General features: G+C 45.3%; 1 protein-coding gene across 4 annotated transcripts in view; it reads left to right on the forward strand.

Annotated features, from left to right (window-relative positions):
- Positions 1 to 1,256: 1,256 nt before the first annotated feature.
- LOC311046046 (ephrin type-B receptor 1-B) overlaps positions 1,257 to 12,938 on the forward strand; it is a 290,954-nt gene continuing 279,272 nt past the window's right edge. For all 4 annotated transcript variants that reach the window (XM_084058145.1, XM_084058144.1, XM_084058146.1 and 1 more), the window contains exon 1: positions 1,257 to 1,537. In XM_084058145.1, the coding sequence (XP_083914271.1) occupies positions 1,468 to 1,537 (70 nt within the window). In that variant the 5' untranslated portion in view covers positions 1,257 to 1,467. The remainder of the gene's footprint in view (positions 1,538 to 12,938) is intronic.

The following is a 12,938-nucleotide window of genomic DNA, read 5'->3' on the forward strand; positions in this document are numbered from 1 at the left end:
TCTATATTGTCTGAATCAACTTTGTTTGCGTTCGTTTATGAGCTAAAAGAGTGACTTTGAGAGCTGTTTCAGCGTACAATGTAAGTCAATGAGGAGCATATTTTTTTATTATCAATTATTTGGCAAGGTAAGGTAACTGGCATTATTAATTATCAATTAGTTGGCAAGGTAACTACACAACCCAAAGCTCTACCAAAGTGGTCTTGCCCTTTAAGAAAAAAATCAAAAACATGGACTTAGTCTTTAGCCTAAATACCTAATATAACATAAATCATCTACTCTTATGTGGGTGTAGTTAGTAGACTCTAGACTCCCAGGTCGTGTGGGGGCTGCAGTACCCGCCTTCAGCCAACTAGTGGGGCTATTTCCCTTCAGTGAAACGGACGCCCGCATCAAATAGGTCAGGGAAAAGTTTGGTGGTGTTTTCACAATACTGAGGTGGGTGGAGCGGAGCCCCGGCGATTGGTTAGCAGAGTTTCAGTGTTCAACCCGTGATTGGCCCCAGCGCTTTAACGGGCCTGTGAGCAGGCAATAGTCTTGGGTGCCCCCCCCCCACCCCACTCTCATACCCAGTGTTGCCATGTCGGCTTGTTATAAGCATGTTTTTTCTGTAAAGTTGCTAGTAAATATTGGTAGTTGCTTTGATTTATTGATTGAATACTGTATTAACAGTTTGCAAAGACAAGCACAGGGAACCCAAGAAGGCACTATGGCTTGTTTCCATTGGGGTCTAATCCTTTGTACTCAATTCATCGAAACATTTAATGACAGACAAATGCACACTATGCAAAAACATCATACAAACGGTGGGTTGCAGTTTTTTGGGCTTGTCTCCTAATGTTGTTTAAACCAGTGGTTCTTAAACATTTGCATGGCAAGGAAGGACCCCCAAATTAATATGTATTTGTCCACAGACCCCCCCACCTGAAAATATTTTGTGCCAGGTCAGGGACCCCCATACAAGATTTGTGTTGTTAAAATGTTTCAAAAATATTTAACTTTTTTCACATTTTCTTCAAGATTTTTTGTTGTTGTGAAAATAGCAGATCTACAAGCTCTTAGATCGGCTATTTTCAAATAGCCAATGTTTAATGTTTAAAGTGCCACAGCAGAGTCGCTTCTTTTGGGCTTGCTTTACTAGACCCGGTTGCTTGTTTCTCTCGCAAAACCTGGCAACACTGCCCCCCCCTCTCCACTCTCATACCCTCCACTCCTCTCTCTCTCCCTAGTACGCTGATTGTCACACAACCGTTTTACTACGGGGCTTGAAATGTGACTCACACAACAACACCAGGCTATATACCTTTATACTGTGGAATATATATACATACACGCCGCTTCTAAGTGACAACAAGCCGAGGGATTGTTTCTTTTTCACGCGCAGCCCGCGTTGTGCGTCTCTTTTTCATTTTTGGGGGGACAGACCAGGCTGTGGTGGAGACTTTACTAAACCCTCTTCTTTCTGTCATGACGGCGGATTTGTTGGCGCTTTTATGCGTGATGATGGTGATGGTCATCCCAGCTTCTGCGATGGAAGGTAAATACATGAGTTGATTTTTGGGATGTATTTTGTGCTGGAGAGAGAGCCCTTGTTTGTTTCTGTGCTCCTGTGTACCCTGCATGGTGCTGTGTGGCACTGCCTCCTCTGTCTGCTGGGGATCCAGAGTCTACAGGGATGCGATGCACGTGGAATCTGTGGTTTTTATCCCCCTTTATTTCTACATGGGGTTTGGATGCACTGACACTGTATTTTTGGTTACTTAGGTGATGTGACGGCTGTTGGTCTGGTCTGTTAGTCCAGTAGTTCTCAATCTTTTTCGTGCCCCCAAATGAATATATATATTTGGCCGCGGACCCCCATCTGAAATGTGTTTGTGCCAGGGACCCCCCAGAAGAGAAGATTTGTGTAAAATAAAAAATCAAATTCATGCAAAATTTCCCAATACTTTCAAGATTCAAAAAATAATAATATAACAAAATTGCTCAAGCTACAAGAAGCTCACAGCGCGGGCGTCATCTGCCATTTTTGAACAGCTACATTTTGCCCCCTGGAACCCCCCCAAGGGACCCCTGGGGGTCCTCGGACCCCACTTTGAGAATCACTGTGTTAGTTAACCCACACAGTAACCCACACACCAGAGTGGCCCATTTCTTCACTGTTAATTCTGCTCCTCTCTGCCTCGTCTCTCTGGTCCCTCTAGCCTTGGTGCTGAATATTACTGTATAGGTGCGTTGCACACAGGATGAGTAGCGTCGGTGCTTTACTCAGTGTTCTTTCTATCCCTCTATGACAGTGATTCTCAAACATTTACATTTCAAGGACCCCCCCAGTTTGATAGGCATTAGACCACGGACCCCCATTTGATGACATTAACTCTGAGAGTGTACAAATGGAACCAAATGGACCCTAACGGGTCCATTTGGTTCCATTTGTACACTCTCAGAGTTACAGACACTCCAAGGACCCCTGGGGGTCCCCAGACTCCACTTTGAGAACCAGTGCTCTATGAGATACAGGCATTGACATGTATGTCACAAGAATGATGATAGTATGGCTATCTAGTGTTTTTAATGCGTGTCAGCAACTTAAAGATAGCATTGTTTATTGTGTAGGGTTATTCTGAGGAGCCTGTGCTTTTTTACATGCATGTTTCTCAAAGACCCATTTGTAGGCCACAGCGAAAACATCTTGTGTTTTGATTAGGGAAGACTAAGCGGGTAGATGTATTATTAGGCCTATCATTTCATCATAAGATCATTATTCTAAGATCATAACGCCGATAGCGACCCTTGTGCTGCCAAACAGGGACCTCTGGTACAGTGTGATACTGCCTTTTCAATCTGGGATACTTTTGTTGTTCTAATTCTATCCTTACCTTACCTTAAAGCGTACCGGCCGGTCAATAGACGGCAACCTCTCCCTTTTCTCCGATCCCATGTCATGTCTATTCCTTTATCATTTGCATATGTGTATGCCCTATACGGTAGGCTATCCCCCTTCAATCAAATACACACGTGTACACACAAACGCACAGGCGCACACACGACACATCATCATCCACATGTAGCAGTGGCACCAATAGCTAATATCTGGTGGATTAAATGTGTTTTTTATTTCCATCACGGGCCACCAGGGACAGATATCAGTGCTGTGTTGCCTCAGACGTTGGCTGCTGTTTAATTCGTAAGCTTTTCTATGGTCATTCTTTCCAGCTGCATGCTGCGCACACACACACACACACACACACGCACACGCACACGCACACGCACACGCACACGACACACACACACACACACACGCACACACAGAGTGGCTCTCCCATCACTCTCTGTAAGCGTAATTGAACAAATTAGAAACAAATAAAGTGGGTGGCATACACTAGCATGAATTTACTCAGATGTAGCCTTTCTGTTTTAAATTATTACAACTCTCTCTATCCTGGAATCTGGCCCAACTCTGGCTTGCTGCTCTGTAATTCTGCAGTGGCTTTTCCTCCTTGTGTTCATCAGATTTCAACACAGTAATGGAAACCCAGTCCAGCCCCAAATTACTACCTCTGGGAGGACGGCGGGAGCGGTATCTGGATATTTTGAGTTCCTCACTGTTTACTCAATGTGAAAGGAAGAAAGACTGAAAGAAAAGAGAAAAAAAAAGAAACTTGAGGAAGGTCAATTCTGAAAGTCAGTGAGTTGATTTAAGAATGAGAGAGAGAGAGAGAGAGAGATGTGAGTGTAGGGCCGTCACCTTTATAAGATGGGATGAGAGAGAGAGTGAGAGAGAGAGAGAGAGAGAGAGCGGTCGGCTTGTATAGAAACAGATGGACGGGAGACGGCCCCAGGGTTACCCGGGTAACAAGGATGAAAGTGATTTCCTTGTTTGGGTCACTAATTGAAAGGAGGTTGTCCCACAGGCAGGTTAAAATCTTCTCACTGATCTGATCTCCAATCTGTTGCTCTTTCCCCTCCGTCCTTTGTGTGTGTGTGTGTGTGTGTGTGTGTGTGTGTGTGTGTGTGTGTGTGTGTGTGTGTGTGTGTGTGTGTGTGTGTGTGTGTGTGTGTGTGTGTGTGTGTGTGTGTGTGTGTGTGTGTGTGTGTGTGTGTGTGTGTGTGTGTGTGTGTGAGGGAGCCAGGGAGAGACGGTGCACAGCCACGGCCTCTTTGTGTCAGCCTTAATCTGATTATATGGCCCCTAATCACCACATCAGCCCCATAATCACAAACAAAGTGTCAGAGATTGCTGTGTGTGTGTGTGTGTGTGTGTGTGTGTGTGTGTGTGTGTGCGTGCGCGTGTGCGCATGCAAGCGTGCATGTGTGTGTAAGACTGGGGGGGGGTCACGAATGACCATATGGACGCATATTGGAGATAAATTAAATGTTGTTTTAGAATTACAGAATCTCCCTAGAAACTCTTGTCTCGCTCTCACCCGCCCACGCACGCAGATACAGATATAGATCTTCCCATCGGCGTTGCAAGGTTTACTATAACCAATATCCAAAATGTACGATCATTTTGCAAAAAAAGTGCACACATTTACTCAATTACCTGGCTGCTGATTCAAAATCTATTTTGCCTATTCACATGCAGGTTTAGAATAGATAAGGAAATGTGTTCCTAGATCATTCTGTATTTACATAACATGCAAAGTCATTTAAAAACACAGGCGGCGTCTTTCCAGTCAATCGTTATGCTTGATGCATGACGTGCGTGGCATGGCTGCCGTTGTCCATCAGTGTGTGTGTGTGTGTGTGTGTGTGTGAAGCTGATCGCAGGTGGATGTGCTAAGGTTACATGTCCTCACTGTCGGGCAGAAACCTCTTATCTCCATATTCTAACTTTTTGTGTTGTTTTTCGTAAAGTAACGCCATGCTTGATCATACTACGGTGCCACACAAAAGTATGAAAAGCATCAAAATGTATATATTTTTTCAATCCTAAAAAGTAACAGTTTTGGAGCGGACATGGAGAGGTTTCCACCCGACAGAGACGATGGACAGTGAGCGTCTCGCTTCGCTCTTTGACCATAGAAAACAGGACAATGACGTCCATCAGCCTCTGATACACACGGGGGGGACAGCGAACCGTAGAACTCTCACTCACTAGACCAGTAGGTATAGGGCCGGTTATGCACTGAGAGACGTTTAACGCTTTGAAAAGAAACTATTGATGCAGCATATTAACAACTTGAGTGCTGTGTACTTTGTCATAATGACAAAGAGCGAAATGGCAAACAGCTAAAAATGTATCGCGACGCGACCCATTGTGAGCTTATAGATCTGCTGTTTTTAGAAAATATAGACATTCTTTATTTTCTTATAACCTTTTTCTTTTTCACCTTAGATGCTTTTTTCTTTTGACTTTTTTTTTCATGCCCACGATAGGGATGCCAGGTTGCAAGGGGTTAAATGTGTTAACTAGGTTTTCAACCTTTTTCATTTCAAGGTCCATTATATATTCGGCATTTGAGCCACGGAACCACCGTTTTTAGACTCTCAGAACCACAAGACTTTAGAATATTTTGTTGTCGTTGGATAAAGATTTTGTCCACAATTCCATGCTGTATTGATGTTGGTACCATAGGAGAGATAACAGGCAAATGTTGATGAAAAATAACAATTCTCTAACTAAATAACGCAGATGTTTAACAATAATGTAACTCTCGAGAGCGTAAAATGAAACCAAATGGACCCGTACGGGTCCATTTGGTTTCATTTTACACTCTCAAGAGTTAAAGAGCTATAAGGGTCCATTTTGCAACTCTCCATCATTTAGCTGGGGACCACCTGGAACCACTGGTGGTCCCCGGGACCACTGGTTGAGACCCACTGACTCATAAAACTGTTATTTCCATGCCCGAAATAAGCTCTCAATTCTAACGATTAGGCTACACGTTTGAATGATTAATTCAAACATTCAAACTATGTGACCTTATCCAATAGAACGGCTTTTTAGTGTGAGTCTCGTTCGTTTGAGTAGGCTCCAGGACGTTTGCCTGCTTCCATGCGGCGCATCTGGCGCGCACATGTTTCTCTCCCTTTTTGTGGGTATTGGTATTGCGCTCATTGGTTGAGTATGTGAGTGTAGTCGTGTCAAACAAGGTTGTTGATTACGATGCACATCACATATCTGTGATTTCTCTTCGTTTGGCGGTGTATGATCATTTTCTTTGAGATATGATTAGTTTAAGCCTCCCAGTGGCAACGCTGCATCGCAACGTCCATTGGGGGGAGACTGCAAACGGGTATAAACTGCAGGTGCATGCGTTTTCCAGCCACAGGAATGTATAGCATGTGTACAGTAGTGTGTGGGGATGTACAATACATGACACACACACACACACACACACACACACACACACACACACACACACACACACACACACACACACACACACACACACACACACACACACACACACACACACACACACACACACACCCCGGTAGTTTACCTTGTGTCCTCCAACAGAAATGCACTCAGAGAGAATGAGAGAGAGAGAGAGAATTTGCATACCATTGGAGAAAAGGATGCATGATGGCCAGCCCTCTTTCTCTCTTTTCTCCCCTCATCCTACCCCTCCTCTTCCTTCTCCTTCTTGTCTTTTCTCCAATCCGCCCCCCCATGCATTCACTCTCTCACACACACACACACACACACACACACACACACACACACACACACACACACACACACACACACACACACACACACACACACACACACACACACTCTCTCTCTCCATGGTGTGTGGACGGTTCTTGCCAACAGCAGCAGTAATTCTCCCCCACTTACAGAGTCATTGCTTATTTCTGTTTGCCCTTAAACCAATTAGGCTTAGATAAGCCCGCTCATTTAACGGCCTGGAACAGGGAGGAGGAGAAAGGGAGGGGACGGAGGGGAGGCGTGGGATGAAATGCCAGCTATATGGGAGAGCGAGAGATAGAGAGACAAGGCACAGAGAGAGAGAGAGAGAGACAGACACTGACAGAGAGACAGAGAAGCTATATCTCCGATCTCTGCCCATCATCTGAGAATAGCTCGGTGGTGGATGATGATGATCGAACAACCCACTGTTTTCCGTCTCAGTTTTCAGTCAGACACTGTGCCACACTGTCTGTCTGTGTGTATACCATAACAGCAACAGCATGCGGTGGGAATGCGAGATAAGAGAGCATTGGTAATGTGCCCTAATCAGCCCCCTGAGGAATGGGGTTTTTAAACACCTGTATTACTGTAATGCCTCATCCTCCGGGGGGGGGGGGGGGGGAGTAGCGGTGAGATTATCACTGTGTTCTTGCATCAACAACGGTATACCCCCCTCTTTGAGATCTCTCTTCTCCTCTGCTTTCCTCATTTCAAATGGATAGAAAACCAAAGGATGAAGTTGTAAGCCAAATATGCTCACTCAATGTGAGGCAATGGGATTTGTGTGTGTGTGTGTGTGTGTGTGTGTGTGTGTGTGTGTGTGTGTGTGTGTGTGTGTGTGTGTGTGTGTGTGTGTGTGTGTGTGTGTGTGTGTGTGTGTGTGTGTGTGTGTGTGTGTGTGTGTGTGTGTGTGTGTGTGCGTGCGTGCGTGTGTATACTCGTGTGTAATACACATTTGGACCTATGACGTCATAGGACTCTAGGAGCACCTACGTCATTGTGGCTGGCGGGGACCACTGGTACAGGAGGCATGGAGGCTTTGATTCTCACATGGTGAATAGACTCTGCCGCTTTGGGGTATTTGCTTACCTGGATTACTACTCTTCCTTGCCTTTCAACAGCTTACTGTGGTAATGTTGTAAACATGCCGTGTAAGGGATTGTGTGACAGAGACCAGGGATAGTACAGTATTCAGGACATGTTTTATTTGTCCTGTCCAAATAAAACGGAAACAGAAATGCTCAAAAATCTAAAATAACCTAAAAGACAAGATTAAGAATCTAAAAGCGCCACTAGTGGGCATATAGGCCATGCTGCTTCTCACAATGTATTGTTCACTTTAGTTGTTTAGTTGTACTATTATCGAAAACGTTTGAAAATGATCGCCTGTTAGCAAATCGAGACGTTTAAGATTTGAACCGCTCTCACTACAGGATAATCTTAGCCGATATTTGCTCCTGATCTAGGCTGGTGTATAGGGAACGGCCCCCGATTGTCGGGAGGGGCGTTCCCTACCCCAAAATACCCTCTATTAATGTGAGCAGGGCTTAAGGATGGCGCTACAGCATTTAAAGGCCCTTTAGTCATTCAATCAATACGGACCATCCTCTGGGGAGCATGAATTCCAATTCCATGGTTAAAGCCAAGGGGCACACACACACACACACACACACACACACACACACACACACACACACACACACACACACACACACACACACACACACACACACACACACACACACACAAAAAAAAAGCCTACGCTGTTTCTTTGTTGGATATATCTTTTTTTCACTACAGTAGCCTTTTATGGCACTGTACCATGGCTCACTTTCAAAATTGGGCTCTGCCTGAATAAAATCAAATGGTCTGTTATGAGTCAGCAGAGAGAATAGTTCATAAAGTTATAAAGCCATAGCGGCACCTGATGGAGTCAGTGCTTCTAGGTCTGGAAGAAATTCACCTTTCTTTGGGTTGAGTCTATGAAGAGAAACATTAAATTTTGGTTCAGCGAAGAGAGAGCAGCACTGCATTGCTCTCTCTCTCACACACACACACACACACACACACACACACACACACACACACACACACACACACACACACACACACACACACACACACACATCCCCCCCCCCCCAGATCTCACCTTACCCTAGAGACATCTGAGCCTCAGGATGGCCAGATGGTTGATACAGGTCGGGGGGCTGCGTGTGTGTGTGTGTGTGTGTGTGTGTGTGTGTGTGTGTGTGTGTGTGTGTGTGTGTGTCTGTTTTTGTGTAAGAGAGAAAGTGTTTCATACAGTATATGAGAAAGATCAAGCCTGGGGAAGGAGGAGAAGGCTGGACACACTGTGTGTGTGTGTGTGTGTGTGTGTGTGTGTGTGTGTGTGTGTGTGCGTGCGCGGTGCTGCGCTCTCACATATATATGTGTGTGTGTGTATATATGCATGCATGTGTACATGTTGCTCTGCAACATGTCTGCCTTATAGAACAAGAGATTCGTCGAACTCTCGGCATTGTTTGATTGGTCATGTCGCTGACCATGTCTTTTCACGGTTTCCTACATGCTAGTGATTTGCCGCAGAGATGCTATCGCTGTGGAGCACTGTGTTTCCGAGGGCCGTCACGCTTCATGCTCGACCTTTTATCGGGCCAGCTGGATGATAACCTGACAAAGGCCAAAGCCTTATCGGGACCCACATCGCGGGGCTAGAGGCATACGCGTTGCGTTTTGGCTGTTTGTGAGGAATTCGCCGTGCGAGTTGGCCGAGTGCTGCACACAGACGCTCCTCGCGTCTCCTGTGACTCATCTCTTTCCCCAGAAAACCTAATTCCCTGAAATGCAGCTCAAAACAAACACTGATTCAGACACGGACGTGCACAAGCATGCTAGTGACTACTAGATGACAGTATCTGGGGTCAGTGGTGGAAAATAACTAAGTACATGTACTCAAGTACTGTACAATTTTGAGTTTTTTAGTATTTCCAATTTTCAGTACTTTTACTTCTACTCCACTTCATCTCAGAGGCAATTATTGTACTTTTACTCCACTACAATTGTTTGAAAACTTTAGTTACTAATTACTTTGCAAATGATTATATTTTAAAAAATACATTAACCACTTTAGCCCTATTTTATACCGAGGCTATTTGAAAACAGCAGATCTACAAGCTCACAACGCGTCGCATCGCGACGCGTTGTGAGCTTGTAGATCTGCTATTTTCAAACATTTCAGTACTTTTACTTTTGGTACTTTAAGTACATTTTGATACCAATACTTTTGTTCTCAAGTTAATTTTGAATTCCGGACTTTCACTTGTAACAGAGTATTTCTAAAATGCAGTATTGATACTTTTAAGTAAGAAATTTGAGTACTTTTTCCACCACTGTCTGGGCGTAGGCTACATGACTTCATACGACTCGATATCAATATGCAGTGTTGATAGTCATAAATTGTGATTTGTTTATTGGAAATAGACTGGCAAATAACCCAGTTTAAACAGGATGTGATAGGAAGACGGCGATGAGGGGATTTGATTGACTTTTTACATCGTCGACCAGGAACAACATTTAAATCTGTATTCTATCTTGTGACACATAATCGTTGATTAAAATAAACAGTAAGTAAGTGTCATATTACGGAACCTGATATGTGAAATCAAGATTGAGGCGCAAATGCAGTCCATCACCACTAGTAATGCTAAAGGACGGCATTGTTTGTGGAGGCGCTTCAGCCTTTTTTCGGACTCATTATAAGGATAAGGATAATTCCTTTAACAGGTCCGTCCATGAAAGTCCTTGCGGTCTTGTCTCCAATGAGGGCCTGTGAGCAACTAGGGGTTAAGAGTCTTGCTCAGGGACAAATTTCATCGACACATTTGCCGGCCTGGCCTGGAATCGTACCTGGGGCAACCAGGGTCTCTAGGCTCCCTAGGCGGGCTCACTAACCACTCAGCTATGGCCGCCCCTATTATTACCTGTGCTTATAGATTAGGTGACTAGTTGTCCAGTCAGCACAAAAAAAAACGGGAGCCTCTTCGATATTCCTGCTGGGGGGGTTTGTAGAGAGGCAAGAGTATAGAAGAAGAAGCATTGATTCCCCGAGTCTCATTTCTCCACCGTTCAAAACGAGCTGTGCTCCAGGGGGGCCTCTATCCTTACAGACCTTTTACCCCTAACCCCCCCCCCCCCCCCCCCCCACCACCACCCCACTGCTGTCCACCTCGTCCCACTAGCAAACCCCAGCTCAACAATAGGCCGTTGTTGACTTTGACTTCCTGGGCAATTTCTCCTCGCCTTCCCCATTATTCTCTTTTTCTCTTTTTTTTTGGGGGTGGGGGGGGGTGGGATTTTAATTAAAACTCGGAACGGTTGTGAGTTGTGAGTCTCTCTCTCTCTCTCTCTCTCTCTCTCTCTCCCTGCGTCGCTCACTTGTTCCGAACCTTCCAGCCTGAGAATAATTGGTTGTTTTTTTTTCGGCTCTGCATTCTCTACCTTCATTTTATTTCTCTCTCTCTCTCTCTCTCTCTCTGTCTCGCCATCGTTCCTCCTACCTCCCCGCCTCCCCTGTTAGCTTAAACAGATGCAGTTGTGAGGTATTATAGGGGTTTTTCCTCCAGAAAAAAAAGTGAAATATGAGTCGGTTCTTTGTATTGACATAGTGGACACAGGCTTGCCAGGGATAGGATCATGGGGGGGAGAGAGAGAGAGAGAGAGAGAGAGAGAGAGCGCTGGATTGGTGGGTCTGGCAGAACAAAGGGCTTCATTTATGATTGTCATAATGAGATGTGTACCTAGCCGGGGCCCAGAATGATTTAATTTGACTTTTAAGCCCCAAGGCCCAGGCTGTAGGGCTCCATGCAGCCAGGAAGGCCGGAGGCCCGGGACAGAGGAGGAGAAGAAGAAGGAGGGGCGGAGCTGAGCTGGGGCAGGGCAGGTATAGACTATAGAACGGAGCAAATGTTTTTGTGATTAGGAGTTCTCTCGGAGCATGGGAAAAGTTTCGAAACGTCTAACAAAGAGAAACCGATAAGGATAAAGGTACATACATACACAGTCAGTGTATATATCCGCTCCGGCTCCAACACCTGCACCACAAAGCAACAAAGCAAGTTGGCATTTTTCAAAGTGTGTTTATTGAGCGAATCCTTCCTCGTCGTCGACCCTGAAGTCTCTAAAGTTACTGCATGAGAAGTTTGTTGACGCCTCGGTGTGCTGGAGAGAGAGAGGGGGGGGGGGGGGGGGGGGCTATAGGACGTTTTCCTCTTTCTCTTTTTTTTTTGACACTTTCTTGCATTTTAAGTGGAATCGGCAGCTCGGAGAGAGGAGGGGGTGCTGGGAGGAATTAAAGACAGAGCGTTAATAGGGCTGGAATTACGGACCGTGGTGGAAGCAGCTCCCCTTCTGATTAAATAAGAGGCAGCTCCTCCACAGGCTGTTAATCACGGGGACTGCTGTGCGCGCGCACACACACACACACATGCACGCGCGCGCACACACACACACACACACACACACACACACACACACACACACACACACACACACACACACACACACACACACACACACACACACACACACACACACACTGTCTCTCTCACACACACTCTCGCTCCCATGCAGAGCTTTGATGTGTGGAGAGGAAATGAGTGGAGACGGAAAGCTAAGGGCTTGGGCCTGGAGCCTGTCCCATTATTAATGACTTAGTGCCTGTGCTTCTCCCAGGTTCAGACGTGCACATATTTCACCATTTCCCTGCCCTTCTCCCCACCATAAATGTAATCTCTTATTAAAGATCGGAGGGCCCAGAAATAAGAGGGGATAGAACGGCGGGGAAGCGGTGTGTGTATTCTGTGTGTGTGTGTGTGTGTGTCTGTCTGTCTGCTTTTGGAGGAATGAAAGTCATGTGAGAAGGAATAGGGAAATTCATTATTGTGGCCAAAATGATTGCGATTAACAATATTATCGCGATGATTAGAATATGCTTAAAAATCTTAAAAGGACCCTTTTGTTAACCACCCTGACATCCACACTCTGGTCGGGAACATTAGCCAAAATAGCAGATCTACGAGCTTGTAGATATTATTGCCTATGATTGGCATAGACGAAAAAGAAACGGTCCAAGTACAGAGCCAAGTCAAGTCCAGTATATGACGGACAATTTAACGATTAAATTAAGTTGTGAGTTTTTTGTTATCGTGATAAACCATAATAGCGATTATTATTGTCCGATCCCTACACGTCCTCTACTGACTGTGGGCGTACAAGGTGGGACAGACTGGGACATCCA

Source organism: Gymnoscopelus microlampas (assembly GCF_963454915.1).
Source record: "Gymnoscopelus microlampas genome assembly, chromosome: 5".
NCBI lineage: Eukaryota > Metazoa > Chordata > Actinopteri > Myctophiformes > Myctophidae > Gymnoscopelus > Gymnoscopelus microlampas.